The sequence below is a fragment of the Tursiops truncatus genome, chromosome 21 (assembly GCF_011762595.2).
Source record: "Tursiops truncatus isolate mTurTru1 chromosome 21, mTurTru1.mat.Y, whole genome shotgun sequence".
Classification (NCBI taxonomy): domain Eukaryota; kingdom Metazoa; phylum Chordata; class Mammalia; order Artiodactyla; family Delphinidae; genus Tursiops; species Tursiops truncatus.
This window is the reverse complement of record NC_047054.1, coordinates 22,346,665-22,365,246: the sequence shown is the minus strand read 5'-3', so window position 1 is coordinate 22,365,246 and position 18,582 is coordinate 22,346,665. Positions and strand designations below refer to the sequence as shown.

The 18,582-nt window shown below is 34.7% G+C and overlaps 1 protein-coding gene across 5 annotated transcripts in view; it reads right to left on the bottom strand.

Annotated features, from left to right (window-relative positions):
• TNKS (tankyrase) overlaps positions 1–18,582 on the bottom strand; it is a 176,310-nt gene that overhangs the window by 24,131 nt on the left and 133,597 nt on the right. For all 5 annotated transcript variants that reach the window (XR_012328923.1, XR_012328925.1, XR_012328924.1 and 2 more), the window contains exons 13-20: positions 17,812–17,891; positions 14,501–14,646; positions 12,383–12,548; positions 10,819–11,038; positions 10,414–10,523; positions 4,068–4,256; positions 1,949–2,186; positions 1,278–1,360 (exon numbers count right to left, since the gene is read on the bottom strand). Coding sequence is in view for 1 of the 5 variants with exons in the window: in XM_004310437.4 (XP_004310485.2) it covers positions 1,278–1,360; positions 1,949–2,186; positions 4,068–4,256; positions 10,414–10,523; positions 10,819–11,038; positions 12,383–12,548; positions 14,501–14,646; positions 17,812–17,891 (1,232 nt within the window). In the remaining 4 variants the exon portion in view is untranslated. The remainder of the gene's footprint in view (positions 1–1,277; positions 1,361–1,948; positions 2,187–4,067; positions 4,257–10,413; positions 10,524–10,818; positions 11,039–12,382; positions 12,549–14,500; positions 14,647–17,811; positions 17,892–18,582) is intronic.

The window sequence follows — 18,582 nt, the reverse complement described above, 5'->3', positions numbered from 1 at the left end:
TAAACTCAATGCAAGTGTCCTTACAAAAGACACACAGAAGAGAAGACAGACACAGAGAAGGCATGGTGAAGATAGAAGCAGAGATTGGAAGGATGTGGCCAGAAGCCAAAGGGCCTAGAAGCTGGCAGAGGCATGGGGCAGATTCTCCCCTAGAGCCTCTGTAGGGAGTGCAGCCCTGCCGACACCTTGATTTTGAACTTCAGGCCTCCAGAACTGTGAGGGAATAAATTTCTGTTGTTTAAGCCACAGATTTGTGGGAAATTGTTATGGCAGCCCTATGAAACTAATGCTAGTCTAATATGTAGACCAGAGGTTAGATTTCTGTGCAAAACAGGGTAAAATGTAAACATAAGATTAATAGATTATACGTGGGGCAGATTTGGGTGTACTTTAAATTACAAGCATTTTATCATACCTGCCCAAATTGTAACAAGTTATTGTCCACATGGGTATAAAAAGGGTAATTCCCACATCTGGGAGAATGACTTAGTGACCTCTAGAGATCTTTCCCACTCTAAGATGCTGTGTGTATTAGTAACAGTCAAGTCAAACTCAGGAATCTATTATTTGATAGTTAATGGTAATAAAATCATACAGTGATAAGTTAAAAACTCATTATCCTGTATAAAAACACAATGACAAACAGAAGGATCTTAATTCATAAACACCCTAATGATGACTTCATACTAAGACCTTCACAGCCATTTCAGATATATCTGAAAATAGGCTAAGTGTATAAGCATATGGCCAAGTTTTGGTTCAGCATTATTTTAGGCTCCAACTAGGCAATGGAAACTTCATAAAGAAGCAATTTTTAAAATGTACACTTGCCCAAGAATTATTTTGCTATCCAGTAATGGATAACTGCTTCATGAAGATTTTGCTAAATAGTTAACATAAAAATTTCTCACTAGTTTTAAGTGGAGTCTAGTCACATTAGTAATAAAATGAGATGAATAATGGCTAACACTTTTTGGAAACAAAATAATGAGGAAAGATTTTGAAAACATTCTTTTGCAGGGGTTTCATGGCCTGTTTTGATATGTAATAAAACATATTGAGCCAGACTGCTTATAAAGATACAACAAAATAACAGACTCTAATCATCTGTTAGACAATTTTGGAAAGAAGCATAAAATACTAGATTCCTCTAGCTTTTTCAGAAATTTGTTTTGAGTTTTAAAAGAGCAGCGAAGAAGCAGAAAAAGAAAGAACAAGTGGCAATTAATAACTCTTAATATTAAATTAAAAAGACTCAACTATATATGAGAGCTTACCTGTTCTGTTTCAAAGATGTCCCGAAGGTGTTCAAGACCAAGGCTTTTCAGGAATTGGCTAATATTCATGTCAAGACCAGCAACTAAAACAGACATACATTAAAGTTTTTCAGAAAGAAGTTTATCAATCTAAAGGAAGTTCCAGTATTTATTTAAAGCCGCGGCTCTTTGACACCCTTGGCTGTGCAGATGGTTTTACTTCAAGTTATCTCTGAATTTGATGGGGAAATAAAAGCAGAGTTTATCTTATCAGTAGTACTTATATTAATATTATAAAGCATAATATAATGCTTTTAGTGAAATATTTAACAGTGGAATTAAAAAATCCAAATTTATCAGCTATTGTTTCAGCTTTCATTTATCAGCTATTGTTTCAGTTTTCATTTCTTACATAATCTCTCAGTATTTTTCTGATATAATTTCAGTAATAAGACTCACTCAGTTCAATAAGATACTATGGTTGGAAAAGGATATACTGGGATATACATAAGTAAGAACAAAGTAGATGCCAAAGAATTTATTCTACGAAGACATATTTCTTATAAGCTGTTGTGTACATGAAAACTTACAGACAGGATGTCTTTAAGTGAGGTGTTCAATAATTACCAATAGAAAAGTGAATCTGTTCACTTAAAACCGCAAAACCAATACGCGTTCACAGGTGTACTTGCCTTCTCCTTCCTTCCTTTCTGTGCCTGCTGCGCCATCCCCAGCGTTAGACGCTCCTCCTACTGCCAGTTCTGCTAAGGGGCCGGCGAGGTTGTCTATGCTGCTAGCAGCAGACAGGCAGGAGGGGGTGGATGCTGGTGAGATCAGAGAGGCACTCACTACAGTAGCCTGAGGTTTAAAACAGGTAGGTAAGGCCTCTGGGGGCATGGCATCTATCAGCAAAGCTCTGATATCGTCAGCCTAAAAAAATAAATAAATTAAATAAAATAACACAAAAAAATTACGTTTTAAAACAATAAGTTTCTCATTAAGGACAAAATGCTTAGTGAATTTTTTCTTTAATGAATGCTCCATTATTCCCTATTGGGTTTTGATCATTCCTTCCTCCTTCCTTCTCTGATCCACAGCTCCAAAGAGTCCCAGTAGTTTCAATAGGTAGAATGGAGAAACTATACAATTAAAAAAAAAATTTCATCTTTTGAAGATCTAATGTGCAGCTTGGTGACTATAGTTAATAAGTACTGTAAGTACTTATATAAGTACTGTACTATATTCTTGAAATTTGCTGAGAGTAGATCTTAAGTATTCTCACCGCACACACAGACAAAAGTTAACTGTGAAAAAAATCCAAGAATGTGAACTATGTTGACTCCTAGAAATACTTTTTAACACTAAATGAAAAGTGTGCACACAATTGTTCATACTTAGTACACATGTATTCAAAGGACATGTAAATTAACAAAGATTTGAATAGAGTTAAAAAAATAAAATATTTCATCTTTCATCTAAAAAGGAGCACATTTTAGAATGCTGATTCTCAATCATCTCTTCTTTAGAAGGAGTTTCCATACATAGTATGTGTTGTTTATGCTTAACAACTACAATAATTTTTCTTCAGTTATTTAGTGCATACTTAATAATTTAATGTACAATTAAAATCTGGTGAAACTTTAAAGGGACAGCACTTATTTTGGCTAGCTTATTCACGAACTCTACAGTCTGCTAGGCACAACTGTTGTTAGAGTATGTGGGAGATTGTCCCCAAAGAGAGCCAGCTATCAATTCTTACTTCCATGTACATCTGTGCCCCTCCTTCCATCAGAGGTGGCACCTCCCTTCCCTGGAATCTGGGTTGCCTATGAGTTTCTGTGACCAATAGAATGTAGAGGAAGTGATGTTCTGAGGCTTTTGAGCCAGGCTTTAAAAGGATTGGCAGTTTCTACTTTTTTCCTCTTAGAAGTCATCCTCCCATGCTGTAAAGAAATTCGAACTAGACCACTGAGTGTGAAATACTACGCAGAGAGAGGTACTGTAGGATTTAAGGCCATCCGAGATGCTGCAGCCTCAGCTGAGCTCCCAGCTAAAGGGAGCTGGCAGAACAGCAGAACTGCCTAGCTGAGCCCAGTCAACCCAGAGGACTGTGAGGAATTATAACTGTGAGTGGCACTGTACTAGCCACTCACTTGGTTTTGGTTAAGCTACTAAGTGTTTTGAAAACTGTTACTCAGCAACAGATATATAAAACAGAATGTGGCTTAGAAAAGTTTTTTGGTTAAAAAATTCTAAATTATGTGACCATACAGTAACTCCCTGATTTCCAGAAAATTCAGGAAAGATGTTTCTTTACTGTGTTTAATTCTGTAGTTAAATATCATTTAACCACAAAAATTTAATTCTTGATTTTGGAACTATTTCTACAGTATGTCAGTTTACTTTTCCATCTTCAGAAGAACGATATACTGCTTAGAAGATAATTTTTTCTTTGACTACCTCACCCCCCTCAGGTCAATTACCATGAACATCAGATGCTCTAGAATAATAAGCCAAAGTAGAAGGTGCTCAGATATTTTGCGAATACAATCTATATACAAGTTTTTCTATGATTCATGTTTTCCCTCCAAGTTAAGTATGGCAAAAAAAAAATTAACTTACTGCTTAGTTTGCCTTAATAGTTTTAAATTATCTAAAAATGAGAACTTAAAAAAATTCATAAGGAAGGAAATTTGTTCTTCTTCCAAGAGATATATGCACCACTAGAGGTAAAACTGTTAAGCCCTGGAATTTACTGTCATTTCTGAAAGTATAACAAGCAAGTCTAAATATTTTGAAATGAGGACTTACCGTTGCCAGATCTAAAGGTGTCTGGCCTTCTTGGTTCTTCATAGTTGGATCTGCACCATGTGCCAGGAGTAGGGCACAGAGCTGTGTCCTGCCTTTTTGGGCTGCTTCGTGAAGAGGAGTAAATGCCCACTTGTCTGTTGCATTTACACATGTGTTGTATTTTATCAGTAACGCTGCAATGTCCACATGCTGAAGAAAAACAAAAGGATGCCAAGAGGTAAGAATGAGATTATTTGGTAAAGCTCCTTCAGGTACACTTGTTTTTATTTAACATTTCATTCCCTCTATATCTCTATTCTCATCCTTAACAGAAGTTTCTTCTATAAAAAAAGAATATTCATTGCACCCTTCCACCTGTATTTTGGACTTCATCTTTTCTTGCTTCCTCTAAAATATCAATTCCACAATTATTCTGTTACCCTGTAATTCTTCATGGGAGCCTTAAAAACTTTTTTTATTCAGCCTTATATTCAGATCTATCTTAAAAATAAACATATATTACCTGACTCCAAGTTTCCTAATAATGGGCTAACCTGTCTGTCAAACTTTTCAAACCAGCAACCTATAACCATTGCTTCTCTTTATCTTCCCATTTCTCTTTCTAACCTATTGCAACCTGATCTATTTATTGAAAACACTCATCTCAAAGATTCTCAATGTTCTTTCTTCAGCCGTTGGGAAAGTAACATAACAAAACATTTTACAAAAATTAGTCTGTCGAGCCAAAATGACTTAGGGGGTGGAAGAAATGTCAGCTGCAGACGCATTAACTAGTAACCTGGGCATGAGGTGATAAGATCCTCAACTGTGATGGTTAGAGAAGAATGGAAAAGAAGAGCTAAATTTGAGAAATTTTGAAGGCAAAAAAATCAGGTTTTAGAAAGACAAATTAACCACAGAGGAAGAAAGATGAAAAAAAAAGTCAAAGGTGACTGCCTTTTTTCTTTTTTAATTTGGTCTAGAAGATTAAGAAAAAAAAAAAAGGGTAGATGGAAGCATTAACAGAAATTGAGTAGCAGAAGTTTAATTAGGAATGAAACTATAAGGAAGGTCCACTTGGGGTATGTGGTTTCTGAGGTACAATATCTAAGTAATGATGTCCTGTAAATGGTTTCACACAAAAGGTCAGAGCACAGATAAGGGGGTCATTTACTTATTCACTTACTCTCTCTTACCGACTCACCCACCAACCAAACATTTGCTGAATACCTATCTGAAGCTGAATTTCATGAGAATGGGAAGAGATGGGGAAAGTAAGGACAGAAGTATCCCAGGATAGAATTTAGGGCATGTTTCTTCAAATTTTCCTTTAAAATTCCTTAATATTTTCCTTGCTCTCTTGAAGACACTCACTTCAAAAAGAATAGGTACTTCTTCTGAGGTAGTATTAAAGTATTTTTTGGTGTTTTTTTTAATATAATACAAATACTTGTTAATTTTAGGAAAAGTGATTTCAGAAAACAGAGGAAAATACAAATCAGACAACTTCTAAGAAAGCTTCCATATTTGCTCTGACAATATAAAGACAACAACAACAACAACAAAAAAGAGCATAACCAGACTAGGGCTTCTGAGAACAGGCCATGTTTTGTGATCTTTTGGGGATTATGAATGAGGTATACCATGATTATAAAATTGATTCTAACACAAATGATAAAAATAGGTAACATTTGTAGCACTATCAAAATCACTTAAAACAGACCCCAGTGATTTATCTCCCTTATTCAAAGGATATACGTTGAAAAGAATAGCTATTTTTGTTCAATTAACCCAAAAGCACGGAGTAATTTCAAGCTTCTCCCCAGTAAGGTTATGGGGTGTTTAAACTAGGTTCCTGATGATTAGTTTTATTCTACTCCATTTGTGTTGGCAGTATAATATAATTTGGTAGACTAATTTGTATAGGCTTCCAAAATTAGATAGTCCAAGGAAAATTATGTGTGTGTGTGTATAAAATGAATCATATATATGGTATGTATTATTAAACTTTCTTTATATTAAATTTATAGTTTATGCTTAGAGAAACCAATTACGTGCTTATTAAATTTGCTGACAAACATCTGAAACAGCAATAAACAGGAAATATGCTGCTACCCAAGTAGACTAAAAACACAATTCTTAAATCTTTTAAACAGCCACACCACTGGGGCAAAAAAAGTAACTGAAATTTAAGGGTGACAAATGCAATAAATAAGCTACAGCTCAGTCCTATACAATACATAAGAGCAAAGCATTGAACTAGAAGGTCTAGAAAAGGAATTGAACTCTGCTGGAACGTTTCCAGGAGTCAACTTAATATGGTTTCAAAATTCAGCTGCAACACAAAATGCTTTAAATGACAAATGCAACATAAAAACACTGCAAGGGCCCTAATTTAATTTTAGAAAGTTGGGAAGTAGGGAGAAGAGAAACGTGTTTGGGTTCCAGTTAGAGCAATTTAATTGTACGATAATGTCATGAAATCCCCCTAACATTATACATTTTAGAGAAAGCATTAAAAAATGAAAAATTTGAGAGAGAAAACTCAGCAAATTGATTTACTCTTATGAGATAATAGAAAACTACATGCTGTGTGGTAAATATATATCAATGCTTTATATCTACTGAAGAGCAAAAAAATTAGTTGTCTTGTGTAAATGTATATTAAAAATAATATAAGGCGTTATAATACAAAAACACCAAACAGGATAATGCACATTACCATTAATATATACTCTCATGAAATCTGTAACTTTTATTTAAACTTCTTAAACTATGTCTTTGTTTCTCCTTTTGGAAAAACTGAAGTGGTAAGTTCTTTCTATATAAAAAGGCCCAAAGACACACAGAGAGCTGACTGAGCTCTCCAGAGGAAAAAAGGTAAAATATGTATCAAAGAATGATGACCAATAAATAACGGCTTAAGTAACTTTATGTAATTTCAGATATCTCACACAATTATTTTATCTGCAGCTACCAGTCATTATCCACTACTGAAGTCAATTAATCTATTTAATACTGATATTGAGCTGGTCAAACATACAGCTAATTCCTAAGGCTGTGAGATATAAAAGTGACACACAGACCTTATTCTGACCGGCCCAGTATGAGGGCTGTGTGGACCGAGTTATCTCATAATAACTGTATTCCCTTGGATTTGGACAGAATGCACTTTCCACATGCATGGTCTTATCTAATTATCACAATAACCCTGTAAAGATGGTCTCAGCATCTACGTTTTACTAGTGAGGACAGTGAAGATTAGAAAGATTAAGGCACTTGCTGAAGACTTGTGGGTTATGGAGGAAAAGATTAAAGACTAGATCCCAGAGGTTCAGACTCCAAATTCAGGGTCTCCATTTCGCCACATCTGCCTGCATGGTCTTGCTAGACTAAAACACGAGCGCCATTTCCTGACAAGTTGAAAATGGCAGAGAGTATGATATCAGGGAAAAGCTATTTAAGCAGAGATCACTGGGTAACCCTATACCTAAAACTACTCTACCAATAGCCTTATTTTAAATATAGAAGCCTCTATTCCATACAAAGTGCCACCAAAATCTCCTTCACCAAACTATCACTTCAGGGCAGTACATCATATACACCACGCAGCCAGGCCAGTCCAAGCATCATTGATATTAATACTATGTAACCAGTGTTCTGCCACCCTAACAGAGCCCTATAATTTCATTAAAATATCCAGCCAAGGCTTATGTGCTGTATGAATAAAAAGGGGCTTTGGAAAAACATATGGATTTATATGTCTAGAGATAATGAAAATATAATTATATCTACCCCTTAGCTAAAGTAAGATAAAGTAGCTTAAATATTTTTTATATCATGGTTAACCTTGGTCCTTATTTTAAGTCTACTAATTGAGACTGAGATAAATACAGATTTGATGTGGTTACTGACAACAGGTTATATAATATACAAACTGCATTAGATAAAATTATTTCATAGAGCAGAGCTTCTCAATGGAGGGAATGACCTTACCTACTGCCAACTGAAAATCACTATGAGATGTTACTGGGGGTGGGAGGGTGGGTATATGTTGTACATGGTAAAAACATGGTAACCAAAAAAAGTCAAGAAACCATCAAAGTAAAGGTTTTAGTGAATAAGAGTACATAGTCATTAGCTCACAGATATTTGATTTTTAAGTTTCCAAGTTTAATACAAGAAGGATTTTTAGAGTGAGTCAAAAAATCCACCCACACACTGAGGCAAAAGTACTTGCTACAAACATACTGTCTAGCTCATTAGCATTCTTTAGTAGAAGGATGGGATGAACCAGGTTGACTGAAACCTCTACCAAATGCCCTCTACACAGCCTGGAGAACTTTCTCTTCATTTTTACCTCCATAAGCTACATTCATTTACAAAGAGCTCAGCAGTAGGGATGTCATAAAAAGCAGGATAACATAAAAAGAGAGAATGAAACTAAAAATGCTCATGATCTTTCTCACTTGGACTTAGAAGAGGAGAGCAGGAGTTGTCGATAATGCTGAAATAAGTTTATGAAAACGGGACAGTGGGCCTCTGGTCAGGAGGCGGACTGCATTATACTCCCTCAGCTAATGCAAGATAGCTACGAACAAAGACAAGGCCGTCCTGCACTCTACCTTATTATATTTAGCCACAAAAGAGAACCGCTATAAATTTTCTTTCTTTCACACTGGTCACAAATTGACACATATGTGTAATAAGTAGAATCTCAACACCTTTCCCATCAGAAGAATGGGAATTAAAAGGTAAAATACGTAAACCTTAAAAATTCAGTTTTACTTTCTTCATCCTCAGTGACAACTATGAAAGCTATGAAAGGAAAAGACTGACAGGACTGAACTTTTCCACATCCACAAAGTATGGGATATACTGGAAACACAGTACATAGATCAACATAGTCTACACAGTTGACAATATATGTTTTACTAGATCAAGTCAAGAAGTATAATTCTACTGCCTACACCTATCCTCACTCATTAGTAGATTTATACAGAAGTTAAAAGACACTGATCCCATCAGCTTTATAAACTCTTAACTGATAAAACTTTTAACTGAGGCTTAGAGATATGGAGAGAAGGATCATGCTAAGAAAAATATTGGACATTATTCTCCAAATGATACATATCTATACTTATAACTCAAAGGTAAAAGGATTATACACACATGTATATGTAGTATATTAGCAGTAAATATTTAGCATGCCTGGTCTTCAGCAGAAATACACGTAGTACAGTGAAATTGAGAATTTTATATGCAAGAAGGCTAAAAGAAAATTCTAATGATTTTAATAAAGGATTAATTATCTTTGGAAAGATAACTTCAAATACAGAAGTTTCAAGAGGATTTCAGTACTAATAATATATTTATTAAATCTGATAACTTTCAATTAGCATATATCACACTTGGAAGTAAAATTTTCTTTCCTTTCTGTCCAACTTGAAACTAGATTGTTTGCTTTCCTTGATTATTCCCACTCAGACATGTCATCTCCCTGAAATACTGGTCTTTGAGAGGGGGCATGAGAAGATGCAGATATTCTCATTATGAAGGGCAAGGGAGAAGAGAGTAAGAGAATATGGAAATCATGGTGATTAGTTTTTACTTATAGTCTGTCAGGCTTTTGCAAATCTAGAAACTGTCCTCACCAATAATGATTCCATCTATGAGAGCCCCTAGTATGTACATTCTGGCACGTGTGCATCTTTACAGTCAAATAGGGATTCTGACAAGCACAAAAGCATTCATCTTCTTCCTGTGTGATTCATCAGACCTAAAGTGGGCCTTGGTGACTTCCAGGCAGTCAGTCCAACAAATGTCAAGGCACTGGAATACAACCCTCTTCCTCTTTCAGCTGATGATTACAGATTACAGTTACAGGGCTTTGCAAGAATCAGTTGTGACTTTCACTGTGGGGTTTCAGCTAGTCATCTGAACTCTATGAAACCATATACACCAATAGCTCAACCATTTTCTTGAATCTTTCTAAGATGCTGAGGATAAACATAAGCAAGCATAATTTCCATGCCTACAGAGGAACCTCCTGGCTTTCATAGTTTCTAAAATCTACTTAAGGTAGAGTTAAGATTTATTATCTACATCAATAAATATTAACTGAGCAGCCATTACATACCAATTATTGTGCTAGATAATGTGAAGAGACCAAAAAGCTATAAAAAGTATGGTCCTTGGCCAAAAGATAGTTATGCCTGAGAAGGCTAGAAACACTCTGAATAGTAAGATTAAAACTGTGCTAAATTACGCTGTTGGTTAGATATCTACTTATTGCATGCATGGTATGCATTTAGCAAAGTAGTAAATATCAGTGACGTTTTCTAGACTTTAACTTTAGCATGCTCACCCCATAGGATGCTGCATTGTGAAGAGGAATTAAACCACCTTTGTCTTGGGCATTAACATCCGCTCCGTGCTCTAGAAGATATTCAGCTACTTCCAGGTTATTGTAGCCTGCTGTTAGAATGAGAAAAGGCAAATGTCAGCTTAAAAGAAAAAGGAAAATATGTATATAAATGATAAGGACCAGAAAACATTAATACTTTTTGCTTTACACTACTATCACATAATTAAGTATAAGACATTTACAATAAGAAATTTATATAATTTATAATAAGAAGTTATTTAAAATAACATCAATCAAGCATTTTCTGAGTAGCACTCTTCATGCTCAGCATTTCTTTCGTCTTCTGGCGAGCTGTATTAGGCATCTAAGAAAGCTCGTGAGCCTTGAAGTGCTGGTGATGCGTACCTGCCAAGTGCAGAGGGGTTGAGTTCCTGCCTTGGGTGTCTCGGCAGTTGATATTCTCTGGGGTACAGAGCTTCTGCACTCTTGCCAGGCAGCCCTTCTTGGCAGCATCCAACAAAGCAGCGTCTCCTCTCAGTAAGTCCTGAATATCTGTGTCTCCTTCTTTTACCAAATCTAAAGGTGTATTTCCGTCCCTGTTCTTTTTAGTCGGGTCTGCTCCGTGCTACAAAGGAACCAAATGGGGTTTGTGTTTTCTGCAGTATCTTTGTTTTGTTTCTTTATTTTTAACTTCACCTTCACTCATCCAAAGAAAGATTATCTATTCTATACACATTGTGAAAAACAGAGGCAATATTTGGTCCTTCTTGCAAAATTCCTACTTAGCAATATACTGGATCAGCTTTCTAACTATCAATACTTCCCAACCAAAGCCCCAAGCCTCAGGATCAACAGTGATGGTGAGTGGGAAAGGTGTCGAGTGTCTTTTACTTTTCGTATCATATACTTTCTCAGACTCCAAGTTGTCTTCAGAAACCACTTTTCCTTTTAATCATGGCCTGGATATTAATGTTGACCAGATTTCAATTATATAGAGATATTCAGTGTTGATGAAGTGAGAAGAGGAAGACACACAGGTGGAAAAAGTACTTAATTCCAAATGGAATCAATAAAAAGAAAGCTTGGTAATTTAAAAATATTTCCAATGTAAGTCTTAGAACCTATCATGAAATTAGGTAGAAATGTATTAACAGTTAATTTGATTTTAAAAGTTTAATCATCTATACCTATGAAATAAGGTCAATAAAAGTCAAGAATCTTTATTACAGGCCTGACACAGACTGCTATAGGCCCAATGGAGAAATCTGGAATAACCAACCTAGACAATGAATTCACATTGTCCTAGAAGTTATTTCTTACTAACCAGTGATAATAAAAATGAGTATCAAATACAGTGTTATTCTCAAAACTCATAAGGACATACTTGATCCCATGAAAGTTGCAGGAGAAGAATTTTATATTTAACCAGGACAAGTTTTTCTCTAGTTTAAAAAAAAAAAAAAAAAGAGAAAATGACATAAATACATGTCCAGTCATTTTTCACATCTTTTAATTAATTTCACATCTTTTAATTTAACTTCATATCCTTTAATGTTTAAATAATGCTTAATAATTAGAAATGAGCTTGTTAACAATAATAAAATAGCTAGTAAGAAGAAAAAATCAAACTTGATGGAAAAACTTGGTTCTTCTCGTACAAATGTTTTCTGATATTAATACTGTAAGTATCAGATAAGCAATGCAAACTAATTCAACTCTTTCCAAAACCTACCTTGTTGAACTGTGATGGACTCAACATAATCAAGTCAGTTCAGAAAGGCACTTCAGACATTACTCAAAGCTACGTGAGTATCATGATATCACACTTAAACATCCCCCTAAAATAGAGAATGGAAGCAGTCTCTACAGCACTTACTGTACTCTATTATAGAATAATTTACTCTGATGTAATTTTATGTCCTAACCAAATAATAAATATAATTACTTTATAATTTTAAAAATTACATACTTTTAAAAGGAGCTTGCAGATTTCATATTTTCCTTTAGCTGCTGCTTCATGTAGAGGGGTAAATTTCCATAAGTCTGCCACATTGACAGAAGCCCCATGCCTTACCAAGAGCTCAGCTACTTCATAGTGTCCATATGAACAAGCATTATGAAGAGGCACCAAGCCACTAAACAAAAGAAAATTATTTTAAAGACATACAACAAATCTTTGCATTAAAATGATATGTATAATAAAAATAATTCTCTATGGCATTGATTATATTGAACACTCACTTAAAAAAAAAAATTCTCCTCTGATCTTGAAGACAGCATCATCCATTTCCAAATAAGGATTAACAATTTCAAAAATTTCAAAAATGTCCCTTTCAATATAAGGACTTACTTAGTTTCTTGGTGATGGATATAAATTTCACAGCAATCTTTATTCTTAAAATACGTATAGATATACCCATAAAAAAAGGTTCTATTATAATACTTTTAATTCAGGTTTCATCCTGGCAATATAAAGAGCAACACTACAAAGTGATTTCAGGAATAACTAATTAATAACCTGGTTTTATCATCTCTCAGATTTTCTTCCATTTGGGTCTTCCTAGTGAAAACTGTATGCTTGCTTACTTATAAAATACACAATGCAATCTAACTTATTTACTTAGGCAAGTTCAACCTTTTGTTTTTGGCTTTTTTTTTTATTGTTAATAATCTGGTAGTGGTTTCTGTGCATAGATTTAAATATTTAGGTGCCAAGCAATGAAAACTCAAAATCCAAGTGATAGAGAAACTTCAGTATTCTGTAAAGAAAACAATGAAATCAACCATAAACTCTAGTCAGATGAGCAAACTATCCTGTGATGACTCTAAGTTCTGATTGGAAGGCAGCTGGCATTCTAAAAGGACAAAGATGTCCCCATAAAAAAGGGTGCATCAAAAGGATAAGTTTAAGTTGCACTTAGTACACAGCAAACACAAGGTATCAAGTTAGTACCTTTTTACTTAGAGAGATCAGGTTTTTCTGTTTTTGTTTTTAATGTTTTGAGACCAAAAATACTGACTGCTAAAATGGGGCAATAGAGGGACTTCCCTGGTGGTCCGGTGGTTGAGACTCTGCACTTCCAATGCAGGGGGTGCAGATTCAATCCCTGGTCGGGGAACTAAGATCCCACGCGGCGTGGCCAAGAATAAAGTGGGGGGCGCTGATGGCAATAGAAACAAATGTTGGTTCCTCTCTAATGCACCATAATACTTTGAAAGAGCTAGTGATAATATTATTAAATATTCATGTCTGATGTATCCCTTTTAAAAGATAAATAAGCCCAAGATGGTTAACTGAGGTCTAAGTTGTGTGGTTTAATTCTACAGCAGTCTGGTATGTAATTACACAGAAAGGTGCTTATTTATATTTTGAGATGATATGAAATTAACTCAGGATATGGAAGCTCATTTCAGTTAAAACTTCCTTCTTGCTTTTCTAAATAGCTTCCACGGCTGCTTTAAACTCTGTCTAGATAAATTAAAACAGTTCAGTAAACTAATAAAAAATAGAGAATATCTGAATGAGTAAAAATAAAATTATGTTTCTATTAATATGACTTTGGGATGGGTGGCTTCTTTTAGGAGGAGATTAAACATTTTTAATAGCAAAAAAAGGGATAAACAATAAATTACAAACTATATAAACACATGTACATAATGCAGTAAAATACTATATATAGGCATTAAAAGGATGAAATGAACTATTAAGTACTGACATGGAAAGACATTCAGCATATACTACTGGCTGAAAAAGGCAAATTGCAAAGCAGACCGTGTGCAGTGACATCATCATTTACATTAAAAATAAGCTCCACCACAACAGCACACACACTGCGACAGGTCCTTCAAAACTCCAGAGGGTTACAACAAAATTTTGATGCTGTAATCGCTAGGAGGTGGAGTGAGAGGGACTTTTCACTTTCTATACTATACATTTCCATAATGTTTTAATTTATGCTTTAAACTTAAAAAAAACATGCATTACTTTCTTAATAGGGAAAAAATACCTAAAACTTCAAAAATATAAAGAAAAGAAATTTTAAGTATCAAGAAAATGAATCCCAAACAGTGAAATTCTAATGCATACCCTTTGTCTTTGGCATGGACATCGGCACCATGGTGTAGGAGGTACTCCACGACAGACACACGGTTATAGCCTGCTGCAAAGTGTAGGGGTGTAGAATGCCGGCCCTCTAAATCTCTGCAATTCACATTCTGAGGGCTGCAAAGTTGCTTTTATGGCACACACACACACACACAAACACAAGAAGAACGTTAGTATTTATTCATAGAACTCGCTCTAAAATACTGCAGACATCTTGGATAAATTGTATTTTTCTAATGAATATTTCTTTCCAAAGATTAGATAATACAAGTGATGTTTTAAAATCAGCACGATGTTTGGCTTTACAGTGTCTATGTTTGCAGAGCTATTTAATCTTTTTCAACATTTCCTGGCCAAAATCTTAATCAAAAAGAAAAACCCATAATAAGGCAAGCATTTCCAAGGCAAATGGTGCCTTCCTTCTTCATAGTTATAAGGCTTTCCTCCCGAGACTGCCTGTAACAGCCTGTATGCTTGTACCAGCACGCTCTCAGCCACTCTTTGCTCAAATAAGACCAACCCTGGTTGACTGCAGAATTACCCAGAATTCTTGCCTCCTTTGACGTGGCAAGAAGGCGCTGGGAAAATTACATTAATTCTGTCTGGGCCATCCACTTGGCCCTTTGATCCATCTCAGCAAAGCCATGCAGTCAACAATGTTTTACTTGATCTTTGAGGGGATATTTGTCTAAGTCTACACGTCAGATTGATTCTGATCATGTTCTAGTTTCTGGCCTTTTATCTCCTTCAGCTGTATCCTTCAAATCTCTTCTATTTCACCTATTCTCCTTTTGAATATTATCATTTCAGCACAAGCTCAACTGTTTGCTTACAAAGCAGTAGAAGCAAAGTTAGGCCAGAGTGGTTGCATCGCTGATGGTGACAGATGGACTACAATAAAAATATTTGAGGAACAATTTATAAAGAATTTCCTATTTTTTCAGTGAGAGATTATCTATGTGTGAAAACAATCATCATCTCCATTTTACAGATAAATAAACCAAGGCTCAGAGAAGTTAAGTGACATCCTTTTTCATACAGTGGGTAAGGGGTAGAATAAAAACTCAAACCCCACTTTCTTGATTCTTAATCTTTTGATCTTCTTGCTACATCATTGCTTACCTACTTAATTACCCAAACTCAGGGAAGTGATGAGAAAAGAGGTAATGAAAAGAAGGATTCTTAAGTTAAAAAAGCAGAGAAAAACGGTGACATTTTCTAGGCTACAGGTATGATGGCAAGGGCTTTCATATATAGCTCACTGTAATGAGCTATTATAATATAAAAACTCTAAACCTGGAAGATATCTATGGAGATACTGAGGAGGGGCTGGTAGGGTAAAAACAGGGCTTTTCAGGTGGTACAATTTTTATATGACAGAAGGAAGTCTGGGCATAAGGGAGAGACTAAAATCTGAAGAGCCATTGTCATCTGGCCAGGTTATATCTTTTCATGACAACTGAGTCTGTGGCAAATTTTATATATTTTATTAATATATAAATTATAGAATCAAAAAACAAAATTAAATAGAAATAAATAAATACATAAACTAGAAAGAAAGGCTACAAAAATTGACAATAAACACCTTCTATGGTGTCTTACATGACTGAAGCTGCTTCCTGCTGCTGCTTTTATTCTAGTTCTTTATATTCTAAGTTAGCTTGTTTTTTCTTTTGCAGAGAACAGTGGCAAAATGGGGATGACGTAGGAAATGAAACCCAATTTATTTTATGTTTTTACTAACAAAAGGCAAGCCAATTCGGCTTATTAAATATTTGCTTTTTACTATTTGGAAGTTCTTTATCCTCTATTCTATTTCAATTTCTTTTTGAATGCCAAGGCAATTTTTATATCCTTCCTACCTGCTTCTCAAATACTTTACTCAGCAAACAGCCTTTTTTTCTAATAACTAATTTCTAATGCTTTCTAAAGCCTCTAAGGAAGGAAAAGTTTACCATGCTTAATTCTCACTTAATTTGTGCTTTGTTTTCTTCTGCCATTTCTACTCTATTCATAAAAATATATTTGGCCTTTATTGTGAATGGATTGTTTAAGAAACCTGGAAGCTGTGGCATGGTTTCTAATACATACAAGATGTAGGAATTAAAACCTACACATTAAAAAAATAATAAACTATTAATTTAATTATAATGGGCACATATAGCAATTCTAGCACTGGGGTTATCATGCTGTGATACAGAAAAGGAGTCCTAATCGCTTTTATATTTTAAGATTTTATTAGGATACATTTCAAATGATAAAAGTATTTTTAAGAAAAAATATATATAATTTCAGATCTAAGAGAAATTTAAAATTTCTCTCTAGTGGCTGTTATGACTGAAATTTACTATTTTCCTTTAAATAACTTAGAAGTTAATGTAAGATGGAAGAGAGGTTGGAAGTAGCCACATAATGCAACAAAAATAAAATTTCTAGGCAACAGAGTTTAGAAAGCATTTACTGTCATTTTCAACCAGTATACATCATCGAGAGTACGAAAATTGGTTTGCTAAAAATCACAAAAACCAAGTTTGCTTAATAAGAAACGACAATAAGAAATGAGCAAGATTAGTTTGTAAAAAATAAGCTGGTAAGATTATCAATACCAAATTTGCAATTAGCCTTTCTTTAAAAAAAGGAATAAAAAATAAAACTACAAGACCAATCCCCAAACAAAAAAAAAACTCATACCCCTTTCTGCTATCTTCTCCCACACATGAATGATTATAGAGGGGAAGTGTATGTGTTTTAAAAAGGTGTATTCAATACTAGAATATAATTTTATATTTGAAAAAATTCAATCTATAATCATTGTTTCTACACCACAAGTAAAGGTTGATACAATTTCCTTGGCAAGCAATGACATAGAAAAGAAGATCCATCTTCTGCATATAATTAATTCCAAATGGTTGCAGGATCATAAGGATGCTTTCCTAGAGCAAATGTGAGAACCTCTTGGAAAAGGTCAAGAACATTGTTTCAAACTTTACTGTACTATTACCTGGGCTTGAACTAGCTTGGAAATTTATGAAAGTGGCCAAAATAACATTTTAATTAATAAAAGTAGAAATAAAAAGAGCATTCATATAACCAGAAGTAAACTGACTAGAAAGTGGTTTAATGTACGGCACATACTAGGAAAACCTTCACAGTTAAAGATCTCTCCTGTTTATGGATCTACTCTGCTCATCCCTTTTATTGTTTGGATTTGAGTAGTTTCACTTACAAGCCTAAAATGAATTGGTAAGCAAAGGTTCCACAGAGCTACCCAAGACATTAAAGCGCTACCTTACCTTCACAGTTTCCAAGTCTCCGGCTTTAGATGCTTCTAAGAGCCGATAGTCAACATCAGAAGTGCGTATAGGTGTACTTTCTACATGAAAGAAAGGAAAGGGTACTGTTGGTTTTCAAGGAATCAGAGTAGCTAAGGAGGGAAAATTATTTGGTGAATGGAAAGAGAGAGGTTAAGGTGTCAGAAATTTCTAAGATCTAATTTAAGGTTTTGTGGTGTCTTACTTCAATCTATATCCACCTTATCATAAGCCAAATTCAAACAAATTTTAGGACACACAAATCCTCTCCATCCCAATTACTCTGTCTTTCAAATTTTATGGTCAAAACTTGGCAAAGGAGAATGGAGAAACATAGGACCATGAGATCACGGACATCTTTATGATACATTGGTCTTTCAAAGTGTTGGAGCGAAGCTTTGCAATAGATTCTGTTATGTAAACCGAGGGAAGCCACTCAACTTTCAGTACTTAATGTTTAGCCTTTCTTTTTGGTCTCAATTTCTACACTATGAAACAGAAGTAATACTCCTGAAATCAGTGACCTTAGAAAATATAATCAGTGTACGATAAAGGCCTACTAAATACAGAAATTTGTTTAATTCGCATTTATGGCTTCAGGGAAATGCAATTTAAAATGTCTTAAGAGGTGTGATACAAATGTTAAATAGAATATAATTAAAACAGGCTGTTAAGTCCAAAAGTTATGAGGCTAACAAATGAGTTATTCTGATTAGTCCAATACTATAAACAAACCAAAAATTCATTATACAT